At 40.9% G+C, this 15,912-nt stretch overlaps 2 protein-coding genes across 2 annotated transcripts; one reads left to right on the plus strand and one right to left on the minus strand.

The window, feature by feature from the left end:
• Positions 1 to 3,216: 3,216 nt before the first annotated feature.
• LOC121488756 (olfactory receptor 9A4-like) lies at positions 3,217 to 4,158 on the minus strand. Its single transcript, XM_041751067.1, has one exon. The coding sequence runs from the start codon at positions 4,156 to 4,158 to the stop codon at positions 3,217 to 3,219; it is 942 nt and encodes a 313-aa protein (XP_041607001.1).
• A 9,853-nt stretch (positions 4,159 to 14,011) lies between these two features.
• Positions 14,012 to 14,953, plus strand: LOC121488758 (olfactory receptor 6V1). Its single transcript, XM_041751068.1, has one exon. It carries the CDS (start codon positions 14,012 to 14,014, stop codon positions 14,951 to 14,953), a length of 942 nt encoding a protein of 313 aa, XP_041607002.1.
• The last annotated feature ends 959 nt before the right edge of the window (positions 14,954 to 15,912 follow it).

A 15,912-nucleotide genomic window follows, 5' to 3' on the forward strand; every position in this document is an offset into this window, starting at 1 on the left:
AGAAGCAGGCTCCATGCACCGGGAGCCTGATGTGGGATTCGATCCCGGGTCTCCGGGATCGTGCCCTGGGCCAAAGGCAAGCACCAAACCACTGCGCCACCCAGGGATCCCGAAAATTCTTTATCAATATTAATAAAACACTGGAGATATTCCAATTTGGAAAAAAAGAAATTATTCTGGTGGCTATGCAAAATAAATAGATATTTTAATTACAAACAACTCCCTTATTTTTCCTTATCTCCTAATAAGCATAAGTATAAAATAAATTTCATATTTTAATTTACATAATATAAGCAATTATTTATGCATCATTAATGTTGAACATAGGGAGATACTCATAAGACATAAAATAGAAAAGCTGAAAGTCTTCTCAGAGATATATAATGGATACTAAGTGGATAAATATTTTATTGTCACCAAGGAACTTTTTCAGAAGAGAGACTATTACAAACTTTCTTGGTTGAAAGTAGCATCATCTCTAATTTTGTTTTGTTTTCACTATGAACATATAACTAACAACACAAAGCATATGTTATGAGGCCAAAGTGTAAATCAAATAAAAAACTGCAATACATTACATATGACATATATCAAAGTATACATAAGACTTACTTTGAGTATGGTAACTCAATGTACACAAGAAGTTCACAAATGAATGTCTATAATTAATATTTTTTTTGAGCACCTATACTGATTACATATATATACACATATATACACAAATATATATATATATATATATATATATATATACTCAGATGTAAGGAGTAGAGACAAAAATATAAATAGAGCAAGAGGCTATTGAGGTTTTATAGTATAAACAGCAGAAGGGGAAGTGTGAGTCATCTAAATTTATATTGTGTAGGTCATACCTGCAGCTTGGGAAATTAGTCTCTAGTATCAATATGGAGTAGACATCCAGCTTGAAAATAAGCTTGGCTTGCAGGGCAGGTGCACAATGACACAATAGACTGAAGGTCTGTGTCCTCATAAACTCAAACCCAGACACCCACTGAAGCTGATTTGGGGGAAGGGGCTTCTTAGGACATAAATAATTTGAAATGAAGTAATTAGGCAGGGCTTTGATTACATGAGATTATGTTCCCAAAAGAAAACAAACAAACAAACCGGAGTGCAATTGCTTTCTCTTCCCAAACAAATAACAAGGAAATACTAATTAAGAACATAAAAAGAAGGTGGCCATCTACAGGTCAGGAAGAGAATACTCAGCAGACACTGAATTAGTATGAACCTTGAATGTGGACTTTCCTGTCTCCAGGACTAGGAGAAAGAAATTTCTCTTGTTTAAACCACAAAATGTACAGGGTTTTGTTACAGTAACCCAAAAAGGCTAACACAGATAGTAACTCCTTCATTCAAAAATCAGAGAACAAACGGAAGATCATCGTCTTCAGTACAAGAGATCTTTAATGCCCCATCACTAGTTCCTCAACCTGGGACTCTCCTTTTCTCAAAGCCAAGGGCATTCAGAGAGGCAGTCTAGAATACTACATATCTGAGATACAGAAGAGGAATGGAAATGTTGGTGGAGCAGAAGGGGAAGGATAGGAATGCATTACCAGTGGGTGGTCAGAGCTTGATTTGAGGGGAAAGAGAAATGAGGTAAAGGGAAAGAAGGAGAAAGAGAGAACAGAAGAACTCAAGGGGAAAGGGAGAGAAGAGAGAAGATAGCTGGTAGGTGAACAAAGGGTGATCTGGACAGGGTGCAAGAGGCATGGGGGATGACAGGTTGAAAAACCAAAGAAACCATACAGGAGGACAGTGAGGCTCTCTTCTGTCCTCCTAATTTGCCTCTACCAGCCCAGAGACAACATAGGCTGTGCAAAGCCTTGTGTAAATGAGAAAAGGCATCCTCTCTGGAGTACTGAAGGAGAAAAAGTGGTATTGTTCTAGAGACAGCAGACCTCAGGAAATGAGCCTGGGGTGGGAGATATCTTTATGTCAGTCTTCAACCCTTTCTCCAGTGCTGTCCCATCACAACCCGTTGGTTGGCCGGGAGAGGATGAGCTGGATTAAGGCCCCGCTCTCAACATCTCATCTGGTGCCATATGCAGGGAAATCAACTAGATCACACTTACTGGTCTTCCCTGTCCTCGCCAAAAGGAATCCTCACACAGTACAATCCCATGGAACGCCATCACCCGCTGCTGGCTGACTCAGTATCTCCACCCAATTCTGAGCTGGCAGGTGCTGTTGAGTGTTACCATTTAATCAACACCTTCCTTCAAACCCCTTCCTCAAACATTATGAACTTCCTACAACTGCATTGCCAAAAAAAAAAAATGCCCTGGAATTCCTAAAGAACTACGAGTTAGGAGAGTAGCTTTTCATTCTTCTAATGCTCCCCACAGGGAAGATCTAAGGAAAACTACTGAGACATTTGGATTCGGGAAGACATAGAACCAAAGGCAACATGAAGCCTGAAGCCTGGGTCTGGGAGCAGTCTCAACAGACATAGTTGGTTTAAGCAGGTATAAAACACAGGATGCTCTCTCTAGAATTAAGTCCTTTAATTCTTATTTGTCTCAATCCCCATATATGCCAAAATATTTCATATCTTGACATCACCGAGACTTACTAAAAGGAAAGTATTCCAATCCCTTAATCACCACTCTAGATCAGTTCTGTGGCAAAATGTATATAACATTATAATTTGAGGTAGCAATGGTGCCAAGATAACATGATAAGCAACATGGGAAAAGGAGAACCATAGAATAAAGTGCATACAGTGGTAACACAAAGAAATTATATAAAAATATATGAAAAACCCAACAATAGTTGATAAAGTAACAAAGTGAGCATCTCTCCCTTGGTACTCTGATTATGCCAGATGCCTCCCCTCACCTTCTTCCCACTTCCTTCCCTCCTAGGAAATATATCTTCAGCAATGGATTATAGAGAAATTAATTGAGCTATGGAAAGCTACAAAAATATATGTATTTCCTTTCTCTAATCCTCACATTTCCCAAGGATGGGCTTTCATAGTTAAATATTGGAATCATCAGAAACTGAGAATTGAGATTCTAACGGGCAGAGAATGGATTTCATTTTTCTCTTCTTTTCTTCCATACCTCCTTGGGAATTGTACACTATTAACCTTTGAAACATGATGATGGTAAGATTGGAATTATGGTTTTCTGGGTTCCTAAACAATCTATAGTGTGGATATTACCACCTAAAACTGAGGTAGAGAATTCAACCTTTGAAGAGTTGATTACAGCGTTTCATAAGATCCCAAAGGGCCTCTTTGACTTTGTCGTTCCTGAGGGTGAAGATGAAAGGATTCAGGAAAGGGGTTAACACAGAAATCAACAGGGAAACTATTTTATTATACTCCCCTGCCTGCGTTAGCTTAGGTTTCACATGGATAAACAAGCAGCTGCCATACATAATAACAACAACAGTGAAATGAGAAGCACATGTAGAGAAGGCTTTCCTCTGGCCTGAGGCTGTGGGCATCCTGAGGATGGTGCAGATGATGTAGGTGTAGGAGATAACTGTTGGGGCCAGAGAACCAATGATAATGACAACAGCCATTAAGAAAAGAACAAACTCTGTGAAAAGAGTGTCATCACAGGATAGTTTGAACAGTTGCCCTCGGTCACAGAAAAAATGGTCTAACAGATTAGACTTGCAGAAGGTAAACTGAAATGTGGCATAGACAGGCCATATTTCAGAAAGAAACCCAAATGTCCAGGACACAATGACCACCCAGATGCAGGTGCGGCTGTTCATAATGACATTGTACCTCAAAGGGTTACAGACAGCCACGTAACGGTCCACAGCCATCGCTCCCAGTAATACAAACTCTGTAGTCGCCACAGCAAGGTACAGGAAGAGCTGGGTGGCACATGCAGCCAAAGATATCGTCTGCATCCCAGGGAGCAGCAACCCCCAAAGCATCATAGGAACGATAATAGTTGTAATCAAGATCTCCGAAGCAGAGAGGTGACCAAGGAAGAAATACATGGGGGACTGCAGACGTTTATCAACACACACAATCACAATGATGACTGTGTTTCCCACTAATGTCACTGAGTAGGAGAAAAAGAATATAGCAAAAAGAATGTGGTGTAGTTCTTGGGACCCGGGGAAGCCTAGAAGGTAGAACTCAGTGGCACTAGACAAGTTGTTCATTGTTTAGTCCTTGTTTCTACTCCTTGTACCACCTAGGATCAAAGACACAACAGCTCCACATGGTCCTGCTCTCAAAAGAGAAGGAAGAGAGGTTAGGTTGACAAACTATTTCCAACCTGAAGATCAGGTGACATGTCTCTACTGGTCACACTCTGCACAAGGCCACACCTGAATGTGGGCACATCTCATCCAGCTCAAGGCTACCTGTCTGGACTGGGGGGAGATTTCTTCCTCTCTACTGGGGATAAGAAAACATACCCTGTCTTTCTATGCCACTGGAGGTGCCTTCTCTCAGGGCACAGAGGATAAGACTGTTTAACTGGCCAGTTCTGATTATGAGTTGATCAGCCTCTCCAGTCCTGGGATCGTCCACTTCTTATGTTCGCTGTAGCAGATGACGAAATGGTGGTCCAGGTGATGTTCAAAACATGGAACGTTGAACCCTGTGCCTCATCCCTACTGGTACTGTCTAGATCCATCTTGGGGCAGTAAAAAGGTGGCATGGGTTCTACGACCAACACCCCTGCCTTCTCCAGATGGTAAACCTCCATAGTACAGAGCAGCAACATCTACAAATGAGAACTCAGCAGCTTGAGATAATTTCCTGGGGAAGAAGCATTCTTCTCTAATTCCACATGCCCTGCAAAGTGTTGGGAGGGAGGAAAAGTGGTACCTGGCACTGACAATGATAGATCTGAGGCCAGTAGACACTTAGGATGTCTGGATCACTCTCACTTTATCCATCCCATTACTCACATGTTGTCTCCTCAGAGGACTCTTGCCAGTTACCCCATCCCAATTAGGAATGATTTCCTCATTTTTGGATTTTTGGACGTTAGCATTTCTTCATAGCACTTATTATTACCTGATATGATATGTGTACCTATTTCTTTCCTTCATGTAACATGAAGCAAACAAAAATCAAAAACAAAAACAAAAATCCCTGCCCCGTTGAGCTTATATTCAAGGGGAGGGTGGATGTTAGACCATACACAAGAAAAGTAACTAAAATTACGGTGTTAGTTTATTGATCATGCCAGAATAACTATAAAGCAAGGAAGATGGACAGGAAATTTAATTTTATTTATTCATGTTCCTCTATGACACTAGAATATAAACTCTATGAGGGCAGGGACATGTTTATGTATATTATATTGTTGAGCTGTAAAGTAGTGCTAGTAAATTGTTGGTATATGGTGGATGTATGGATGTGTGATATATGATTCAATAGTATTTGTTCCTCACCTGAATAGCCTGGCCACACCCCGAGAGCCTACTCTTCTTGGTTTCCCTTCATGGCTCATGTTATCATTTTCCCCTCCTCACTTCCCTTACTCATACAACCTCCTCTAAGGCTCTGTGGGCTATTTAATGATGGAGAAACAGGTCAAGGACAGAATTGTTGGGACAGCTCAGAGATCTATATTTCTACAATGTCTGCATAATGAGCACTAGGTGACAAACAATAGAAGAATCTTGTTGTTCTCAGGCAGTGATGTCTGTTCTTAGTATTGGGACAGAGAAGAACTGAATCTGCTCTCAGTTGTGTATGGAAACATCAGAAAAGAACTTGTCCACCCTGCTGCTCCCCTTGTCAACCCTTAAGACTCTATGCCTCCTTGTTGTCGGTCCCAGCCAAGCCCAGAACTCCCACCTTGGTCTTCTTTGACTCTTTTCTTCTTAGTGGAAAACCATGAGAAGACACTCACCTCCATGGAGGGGACCCTCCACCACTTCTCAGGCTCCCCTGAGCTCAGCCAAGGCTAACTCCTGTCTGCCTACTGCTCAGCCATGCACAGGGGCCAGAACAACTTGCTCAGGAGGAGCTTAGGAAAAAGTCCAGAAGTAACAGTGTTGTGGGGAACGTTTCTCTTTCCCACTACCCTCCATCCCAAGGGGGACTTAGTCACTGAGGTGTCTGTTCTTAATTAGCCCAGGTTCAGGGTATCTCTAAGCAATCAGTCTGGGGAGAATAGAACAAAATTTTAGTTATTCCCATTTTGACCAATTAAGTGTCAGAACTTTCCAAAGTTTTCGCTTAATGGGGATACTGGAAATATCACTAATCAGAGGCTTTTCAACAACAAGACTGTCTTCTCAAAGGCCCAAGTCTAAGTTTCAAAAAGACATCTCAGGCACTAAGCAGATCAGCCCTTCTGCTCTATATCCTAGACTCTTCCCTGATTCTCTTAGCTACTCAGAGAAAACATCCTCCCCCACCCCTCAATAAGACACATGACAATTGACCTCTAAAATATGTACCAATAGCCAAAAAAGCAGGCATATTGGTCTCAGTGAAAGCCTTACCTTCACCAGAAATCTCGACAAAGCCCATTTCCTCCTTCACTAATTTTACAGAAAGGCTCCTGCTCCTCACCCTATGTACTCGGCATCAGAAGGGGAGAGTTTCTGCCTCCAAATCTCCATTCTCTGCTATTGTCTCAGGTTTCCACTCTTCTGAACACATGTGCATCTGTATGCATTCAAGCAAGATTCCGCCAGCCATTTATTTCTATGTTGTGCCAGCTGGGCATTTCAAAGTGGCGACAGCATAAGGACAGCTAATGTAGGCAGTTATATTTACAACCTAGACAACTGACAAATGTAAATTGTAAGTCTGCTTTATGCTAGAGTGAGACAGAAAAAGTGACAGTTACAAAACATTTATCTGGATTTGGGATTTCACTTGAAATATACCTGTTAAATCTGAGAATGTCAATAGGTACAGAATGGTATAAATTGGGAATAATCGTCCTTCCCTTTCCTCACATTGCCATGCTCAACCAGAGTGCCATATAATTTAAAAATTTCCTAAGAAAGTATTTGCACATTCTTTATAGAAAATGGTGTGGGAATGTGTTTTATGACATTTTCTCTCTCACTTAACAATATACAAATGATATTCTCAAAATAATCCATGGTTATACAGTAAATCAATGACAAAGGTGGCAAGAATATATTACGGAATAAGATGTCTCTTCAATAAATGATGCTGGGAAAACTGGACAGCCCCTCTGAAAGAATGAAACAGAACTACTTTCTTACACTATACACACACAAAAAATAAATTTAAAATGTATTTAACACAAAATATGAGACCCAAAACCATAAAATTCCTAGAAGAAAATATAGCCAGTAATCTCTCTGACATCAGCCTTAGCAACTTTTTTCCAGATATGTTTCCTCAGGAAAGGGAAACAAAAGCAAAAATAACTATTAGGACTACACCAAAATAAAAAGCTTTTGTATGGTGAAGGAAACCATCTACCAAATGATAAGGTATTCTACTCAATGGAAGAAGATATTTGCAAATGATATATCTGATAAAGGATTAATATCAAAATATGTAAAGTACTTATACAAGTCAATACCAAAGCTCCCAAATAATACATTTTCAAAATGAGCAGAAGACCTGAATAGGAGACATTCAAAGAAGAAGACATATAAATTGTCAAAAGACAAATGAAAAGATGCTCAGCATCACTAGCTGTCAGGAAATACGAATCAAAACTACAATGAGATGACACCTCACACCTGTCAGAGTGGCTAGTATAAAAAGAAGAGAAAGAGATAAGTTCTGGCAAGCATGGGGAGAAAATAGAACCCAGAGTACTGTAGATGGGAATGTAAATTGGTATGGCCATTGTGAAAAACAATGTGGATGTTCCTCAAAAAATTAAAAATAGAAATACCAGGGATGCCTGGGTGGCTCAGTGATTGAGCGTCTGCCTTTGGCTCATGGCGTGATCCCAGTTCAGGGACTGAGTCCCACATCAGGCTCCCTGTGAGGAGCCTGCTTCTCCCTCTGCCTATGTTTCTGCCTCTCTGTGTGTCTCAAAAAAAAATAGAAACACCATATGATCCAGTGATCCCATCGTAGGTATCCAAACAAAGAAAACAAAAACACTAATTCAAAAAATATATATATGATCCACCCCATGTTTATTGCAGCATTTCAGCAATAGCACACACACACACTCACACACACACACACACACAGAGGAGTATTAGCCATAAAAAAGAATGAGATCTGCCATTTGTGATAACATGGATGGATCCAGAGGTTATTAGGCTAAGTGACGTAAGTCAGGCAGAGAAAGACAAATTCCATATTATTTCACTGTTATGTGGAATTAAAAAACAAAACACATAAACAGAAAAGTACAAATAAATACACAGACAAATGCAGAGAATAACCAGTGGTTGTCAGAGGGGAGAAGGATGGAAAATGGACAAAATGGGTGATGGGGAGTGGGAGGTACAGGCTTTCAGTTATAGACTAAGTTGTGGGGATGAAAGGTACAACATAGGGAACATAGTCAATGGTATTGTAATAGTGTTGCATGGTGAGAGATGATAGCTACACTTGTGGTAGCATAACATAGAGTTGAAATCCAATGTTGTACCCCTGAAACTTCTGTAATATTGTGTATCAATTTTATCTCAATAAAACAAAACAAAAATATACAATTAAACAAAAATTTTTAAAAGATAAATTCTCATATCAATACATTTTGCCTTCTTTTTTTTGTATAGTATTTGTTTATATGAATGCCTCATTCTTTATTAGCTAGACCTCTTGATCAGTTTTTCCTGTTTACACTTTTACTATGAAAAAAATGTTATTAGAGTCCATACATAGTATTATTTCTGGTACAAATCCTTAGAACTAGAATTTCCAAGTCAAAAGGTAGATATTTTTACCTATTATTGTTATTGAAACCAAGCTATCCTTCAAAGGTTTTGGATTGATTTGCACAACTTCTAAGACTGCATGATGAGAGCACTCGATTTCCTCATCCACTACCATCCAAATTTATAATCAAAAGTTTATTTAACTTTCAAATTGAAGAGGACAAAATTAAGATATCTTAAGAGAGAAATCAATTGGAAAACTGAGGAAATGGAAAATCTTTGGAAGATAAAAATGACCAAAACTGACTCAAAAAGACATTAAACAACTGAAAATTCCTAAATACATTCAATAAATTAAACGCATAATTAAAAATCTTCCCACCCAGAAAACTATAGGTTCAGATTACTTTGCTAGTGCACACTATCAAATATTTAAGTAAGTGGGATGCCTGGGTGGCTCAGCAGTTGAGCATCTGCCTTCAGCTTAGGGCGTGATACGGGAGTCCTGGGATCGAGTCCTGCATCAGGCTCCCCGCGCATTCCTGCTTCTCCCTCGCCTGTGTCTCTGCCTCTCTCTCCCTGTCTCTCATGAATGATTAAACAAAACCTTTAAAAATATATATTTAAGGAAATAATACCAATTCTACATAAAATCTTCTAGAAAATTAGAGAAAACACTGCCCAATTCATCTTTTTAGGCCAGAATTATCTTAATACCAAAGACTTCACAAGAAAATAAATCTATAAAACAATATTCCCAGTGAACATAGATGCAAAACTCCTTAATAAAATATTAGAAAATCAAACCCAGCAATATGTAAAAACAATAGTATACTATAACAAAGTCATGACTTTTCTCCAGAAATGAAAATATTGTTTAACATTTTAGGATTAATCAATATAATTTCCCATGTTAATGGAAATAAAGAGAAAACCACATGATCATTTCAATAGGAGCATAGAAAGTATTTGATGAAAATTAACATTCATTAATTTAAAAACCTGAAAAAACTGGAAACAAAAGAAATTTGTCCTCAAACTATAAATAGCATATCACATAAAACCTAGCACTAACAATAAAATTTAATAATGAAGGGCTCAATACTTTCCCTTTAGGGAAGATGGAGAGGAAGGCAAGGATATCTGTTCTCACTTCAGTTCAATATTGTACTGGAAGTTTTAGCTAATGCAATAAAGCAAGATAATGAAATTAAAAGCATGTGGTTAGAAAATAAAGAAATAAATTGTGTATTTTCATATTACATAATCCTATCTGTAAAAAAATCCTAAGAAGTCCACAAAGAGGAGGAGCCTGAGTGGCTCAGTGGTTGACTATCTGCCTTTGGCTCAGGTCATGATCCTGGGGTCCTGGGATGGAGTCTTGCATTCGGCTCCCCATGGGGAGCCTGCTTCTCCCTCTAACACTGCCTCCCCTTCTGTGTCTCTCATGAATAAATAAATAAAATATTTTTTAAAGATTTTATTTATTTATTCATGATAGTCACAGAGAGAAAGAGAGAGAGAGACAGGCAGAGACACAGGCTCCATGCAGGGAGCCCGACATGGGATTCGATCCCGGGTCTCCAGGATCGCGCCCTGGGCCAAAGGCAGGCGCCAAACCACTGCGCCACCCAGGGATCCCAATAAAATCTTAAAAGAAAAAAAAGAAGTCCACAAAAAAGTACTAGAACTAGTAAGTGATTATCAAGGTCACAGGACAAAAGCTAAACATACAAAAATCTGTTATACTGAAAAACTAAGGGATATATTTTACAAACTATGTGCAAGAATTAAAGCCATATAGCATTACTGAGAGAAATTAAAGAAGACCTAAATAAATGAAAAAATTTTCTGTTTTCATGAATCAGAAGGCCCAATTTTGTTAGAAAGCCAATTCTTTCTTAGTCTAAAGATTCAACAAAATTTCAAATTCATAGGAGCCTCTTTTTTTAACATTGAAAAACTGACTCTAAGATTTATATGCAAATATAAAGGATTAGAATAGACAAATGATTTTTTAAAAAGAAGAAAGCTTGGAGCCTCACAAACCTTATTCAAAGACTTACTATAAAGCTACAATAATTGAGAGTGTGTTATCGACATAATATCATGTAGATCAGTGGACATATACACCAATGAAATGGAACAGAGAATTCAGGCAGACTCAAACATGTATCTTCAATTGATTTTAATAGTATATACTAGTGTTGAAGGAGGAACAAAATGCTCCTTCCTATCATCATATCCTATTTCTGTCCAGAATAATCTAAAATTTTCGTTGCAATCAAAGCTCTGTCCTGAAAACTCAGTTGCAGACTCAGGTCCTACAGAAAGATTGTCAGGCCAACTCTGTCCAGCCCTTTGGGTCTTAAACATTTGGGACCCATTTGCATCATCTTCATGGGAAGATTTTTGCTTCATGTCTCTTTGTTACTACTTGTCTGTGGGTGGGGCTAAGTGACATCCACAAAGCCTGAACTTCTCTGAGGCGAAGGATTGTCACTCAGAGTTAACTGGGGAGCTTGATCATCTATCATATTGCATTCACCTTCATACCGAAGGTGTACATCTTCTCATAAAAGCTAGAGACAGGCCCTTCAGGCTGCCCAGTTCCCAACATGTTTCTATCAGGGCCTCTGTCTCCAAGAGGAAGGTATCTCTTCTTAATCTTACTGTGTTGATTCTCCATCTTCTGCAAATGACACTAGAGAATTCCAACAAGAGGGCCATGTGATCTAGTGTTTACATTTCCTACTTCGCCTGATTTCAAAATCCTGGATCTGCGAGGGAGAGAAAAATCTCCAAATGAAAAATCTGTCTAACCCTGACTGCCTACCCAGTCTGCCATAATTCCAGTCCAGGAAGGGTCAGAGAGCAGGCACCGCCATGGAATCAACTTAAGCCATCAGCTGCTTAGGTGTATCTAGGTCTCTATCTCTTTCTTCATCAGATCTTTATCTCAAATGTTACTTCCTTAAAACACAAGACTTCTCATTATTCTAAGGAATAACACCAGTGGCTTATAATCCCCAGAGGACTTTTTGTTTTCTCATCATTCCCCTGAAGAACACCCTGCTGGAGTCTGTTTCCCAGCCAGTATAAGCTCACCTCTAAATACATCAAGAATCTAGGAACTTGGAGACATGATGCGTAGAGAGAACCAAGAACACTCATCCTTGAGAGAAAAGGGGCAAAGACAGCACCTTTCCCCTCTGGTCTCCAGAAGAACTTCCTTTCCATGTTCCTGCCTCTCACCAATGTTGCTGCCGTGGGCTTTGTGGTGACACAGGGTAAGCCTTTAATTTAGGAAATTAGCATAGGGTTGGAGATATTGTAGCTTGTAGAGCCACTCACCTAGCAGTGCCATTCCAGCTGTACAGAAGTCCCTTTCCACTCCTGCCAACTGTAAAACAGTACCCAAGAGCAGCGAGCCACATATCTCGGTGAACCAGTTAGGTGGAGTGACCTGATTAGACAGAAATCCTAGACATGAATTTCTTAATGTGAGCAGCTCAGTAAGACACTTAGAGGCTAAAGTGAGTGGCTTGCATATGTGCTCCTGTGCAGCACAGGCATAAGATAGGGTCTGAATTTATCAGTGCTGGATATACATTGTAGACCTACTGTTAGGCTTTATCAGTAGAATGGATGGAAGCTAACGGAGGGACAAAGCCTCTTCTTTAAATTGGAATGTCATTGCTAGTGGCCAAGTCACAGCATCAGGCGAAACTTTTGTAGGGCCAGAGTATAACTATATACAGCTTTGCTCGTTCCACTTCTGACAGTTTGCATATAGTGTTTATTAAATAAACTTAATCAGAAGTTTTTTAAAGCATCCTTTTAGCGAACTTGAACTTAAATTCTAAGGGAGCCTAAAGTTGTGGAAATATGTACATACACATAAACACACACATTTACACACTCCACATGTTGGCCCTAAAGAAGTGTGGAGAGATGATGGGCCAGAAAAATGTGAGGTCATACAATAACAATAACAATGACAACAGTGGTTTGTGGAGCACTTGGTATGTGCCAGTCACTTACTAGGTAGTTGACCCATTTAATCTTTGCAATAGCCCTCGAAGCCAGTACTATCATTGGTCTTCATTTTATAGCTGAGTAAAATGAAGTTCAGAGAACATGTTATAAAGAGCAGGTTTATGTTCCACACATAAGTTTCAGCTCAGAATTCAAACACAAGTCATAGCTTGTGCCCCAAACCACCATGTAAGAATGATGGAGTCAGGAGGGGAGGGGAGATGCTGCAGGAGCAAAGCGACACCATGAGGTAGGATGCTAATGATTTTCTTTTTTAAAAAAGATTTTATTTTTATTTATTCACGAGAAACACAGAGAGGAGAGAGAGAGAGGCAGAAACAGGCAGAGGGAGAAGCAGGCTCCACGCAGGGAGTCTGACGTGGGACTCGATCCCGGGTCTCCAGGATCACGCCCCGGGCTGAAGGCGGCGCTAAACCGCTGAGCCACCTGGGCTGCCCAAGATGCCAATGATTTTCTAGCCACTGGTAAGATAGTCACCTGGTTCTGAGGCTTATCTCCATGACCCTGTTGTATCTTTTCAACTCTTCATCTTGGCAAGCACATACTAGAGCCCTCCCCCCAAGAAAGCTAATTTATTAATTCAAAACTCTGACTTTCCACTAATTTCATGATCATAGCTAGAGAAATGTGAACGAATGAGGCTTTTCAATAGAGAGACAGCCCAGAAAGACTTGAGGAGACCCTCCAAAAGGAATCTTGGTGCATAGTCTCTGAGTCATGACACAGACACCTCCAGCACCAACCTATGCTCCAGGGTTTCAGGGTGACTTACAAGAATTCTCTCTTTCCATGTTTCCTCCCTTCCTTATCTTTTTCTGTTTCTCCTTCTCACACATTTGGTCTTCCTCTTTTAATTCTGTGTTCCTCTTTTGTTTCCTTCTTTCCTTCTCCTAAAATGTTGATGTCCACCACTTTATTGTCTTCCTTAATCCACTCCTTTCTGTCTCTCTCCTTATTAATGGCTTTCCATGTTTTAAGACCCCCTAAGTCTCTGATTCTCTCATGTTTCCATGTAGCCATCTCTCTTTCTATTACTAACCACTGACTTTGTCTTGCTCTCCCTGTTCTCTCTCTGTTTTATGGTCAATGACACCTTTCTCTCTGTCTTACTATCTCTGTCTCTTGTTTCCTTTCTATGCAGCTACCCAGCTCCTGGATCATGGCAAATCTGAGCCACCCTTCTGAATTTGTCCTCTTGGGCTTCTCCTCCTTTGGCAAGCTTCAGGTTCTGCTGTATGGACCCTTACTCATGCTTTATCTTCTTGCCTTCGTGGGAAACACAGTGATCATAGTCATGGTCATAGCAAACACCCACCTACATACGCCCATGTACTTCTTTCTGGGTAACTTTTCACTGCTGGAGATCTTGGTAACCATGACAGCAGTGCCTAAGATGCTCTCAGACCTGCTGACCTCCCACAAAGTCATTTCCTTCAATGGCTGCATGGTCCAGTTCTACTTCTACTTTTCCCTGGGTTCCACCTCCTTCCTCATCCTGTCAGACATGGCCCTTGACCGCTTTATGGCCATCTGCCACCCACTGCGCTATGGCACTTTGATGAGCTGGGCTGTGTGTGTCCGGCTGGCAGGGGTTGCCTGGGCAGCTCCTTTCCTGGCCATGGTGCCCACTGTCCTCTCCCGGGCTTATCTCAATTATTGCCATAACAACATCATTAACCACTTCTTCTGTGACAATGCACCTCTGCTGCAGCTGTCCTGCTCAGACACCAGGCTGCTAGAATTCTGGGACTTTGTGATGGCCTTGGCCTTTGTCCTCAGTTCCTTCCTCGTGACCCTCATCTCCTATGGTTATATTGTGACCACTGTGCTGAGGATCCCGTCTGCTAGTGGCCGCCATAAGGCTTTCTCTACGTGTGGGTCACATCTCACCCTTGTCTTCATTGGCTACAGCAGCACCATCTTCCTTTATGTCAGGCCTGGCAAAGCACATTCTGTGGAAGTCAACAAGACTGTAGCCTTGGTGACATCGGTCCTCACTCCCTTTCTCAATCCCTTTATCCTTACCTTCCGCAATGAGACAGTCAAGGCAGTGCTACAGGGGCAGATGCAGAGGCTTAAAGGCCTCCACAAGGGACTATGATGAGCCTGAGGAAACTGGTCAACTTCTGTCCAGCAGGTCTATGAGGATAGGAGGCAAAACACGAGGCTGGGTGGGAAGACCACTGCTGAATCTCTTCAGGCTGTTTCCTCTGTGCTTCTGTGTGATAACTACAGGGAATATTCAGTGCTCAGTGTCTGGCTCTCACAGGCCACCATGGAAGTGCTCCCCACACCCAATGGCAGCTATAAGAACTCTAAAAATAGCCCAGATCCTGGGGATCCAGAAGTAAGACTTTCAGTACCAGAAAATACATGAGTTTTCCATTGAAGAACAGCAGGAAGTATTCCCTGATCAAGACATATTATCCAGCCCAGGGGAGAGAGAGAGAGAGTGTGTGTGTGTGTGTGTGTGTGTGTGTTAAATTCCTGAAAGCTTTGGGATGAAACCTCAGCTCCACTGCCCTTCGTTCCTAACTATAATCTGCAATTTTAAAAGCCCTCCAGTTGGGGCACCTGGGTATCTTAGTCAGTTGAGCAGCTGACTTTAGGTTTTAGTTTAGGTCACAATCTCATGGTTCATGAGATTGAGCCCTATCTTGGGCTCCACACTTAGCAGGGAGTCTGCTTCAAGGTTCTTTCTGGTCCTCCCCACTGACATATTTCTCTCTATCTCTCTCTCTTCCCCTCCCTCAAACAAATCTAAAAAAAAAAAAAAAACCCTCTTTGTTACTTTGACCCCAGACTCATGGCTTTGTTTGCTAAGATTTTATTTATTTATTCATGAGAGACAGAGAGAGAGAGGCAGAGACACAGGCAGAAGGAGAAGCAGGCTCCATGCAGGGAGCCGGACGTGGGACTCCATCCCAGATCTCCAGGATCACACCCTGGGCTGAATGAGGTGCTAAACCCCTGAGCCAACCGGGCTGCCCAACTCATGGTTTTTTTCTTAGCTTTCGCCTATCCTGGATTTTCTAAAACAGCCCCAGATTAAAATATTCT

Source organism: Vulpes lagopus, chromosome 4, assembly GCF_018345385.1.
Source record: "Vulpes lagopus strain Blue_001 chromosome 4, ASM1834538v1, whole genome shotgun sequence".
NCBI classification, from domain to species: Eukaryota; Metazoa; Chordata; class Mammalia; order Carnivora; family Canidae; genus Vulpes; species Vulpes lagopus.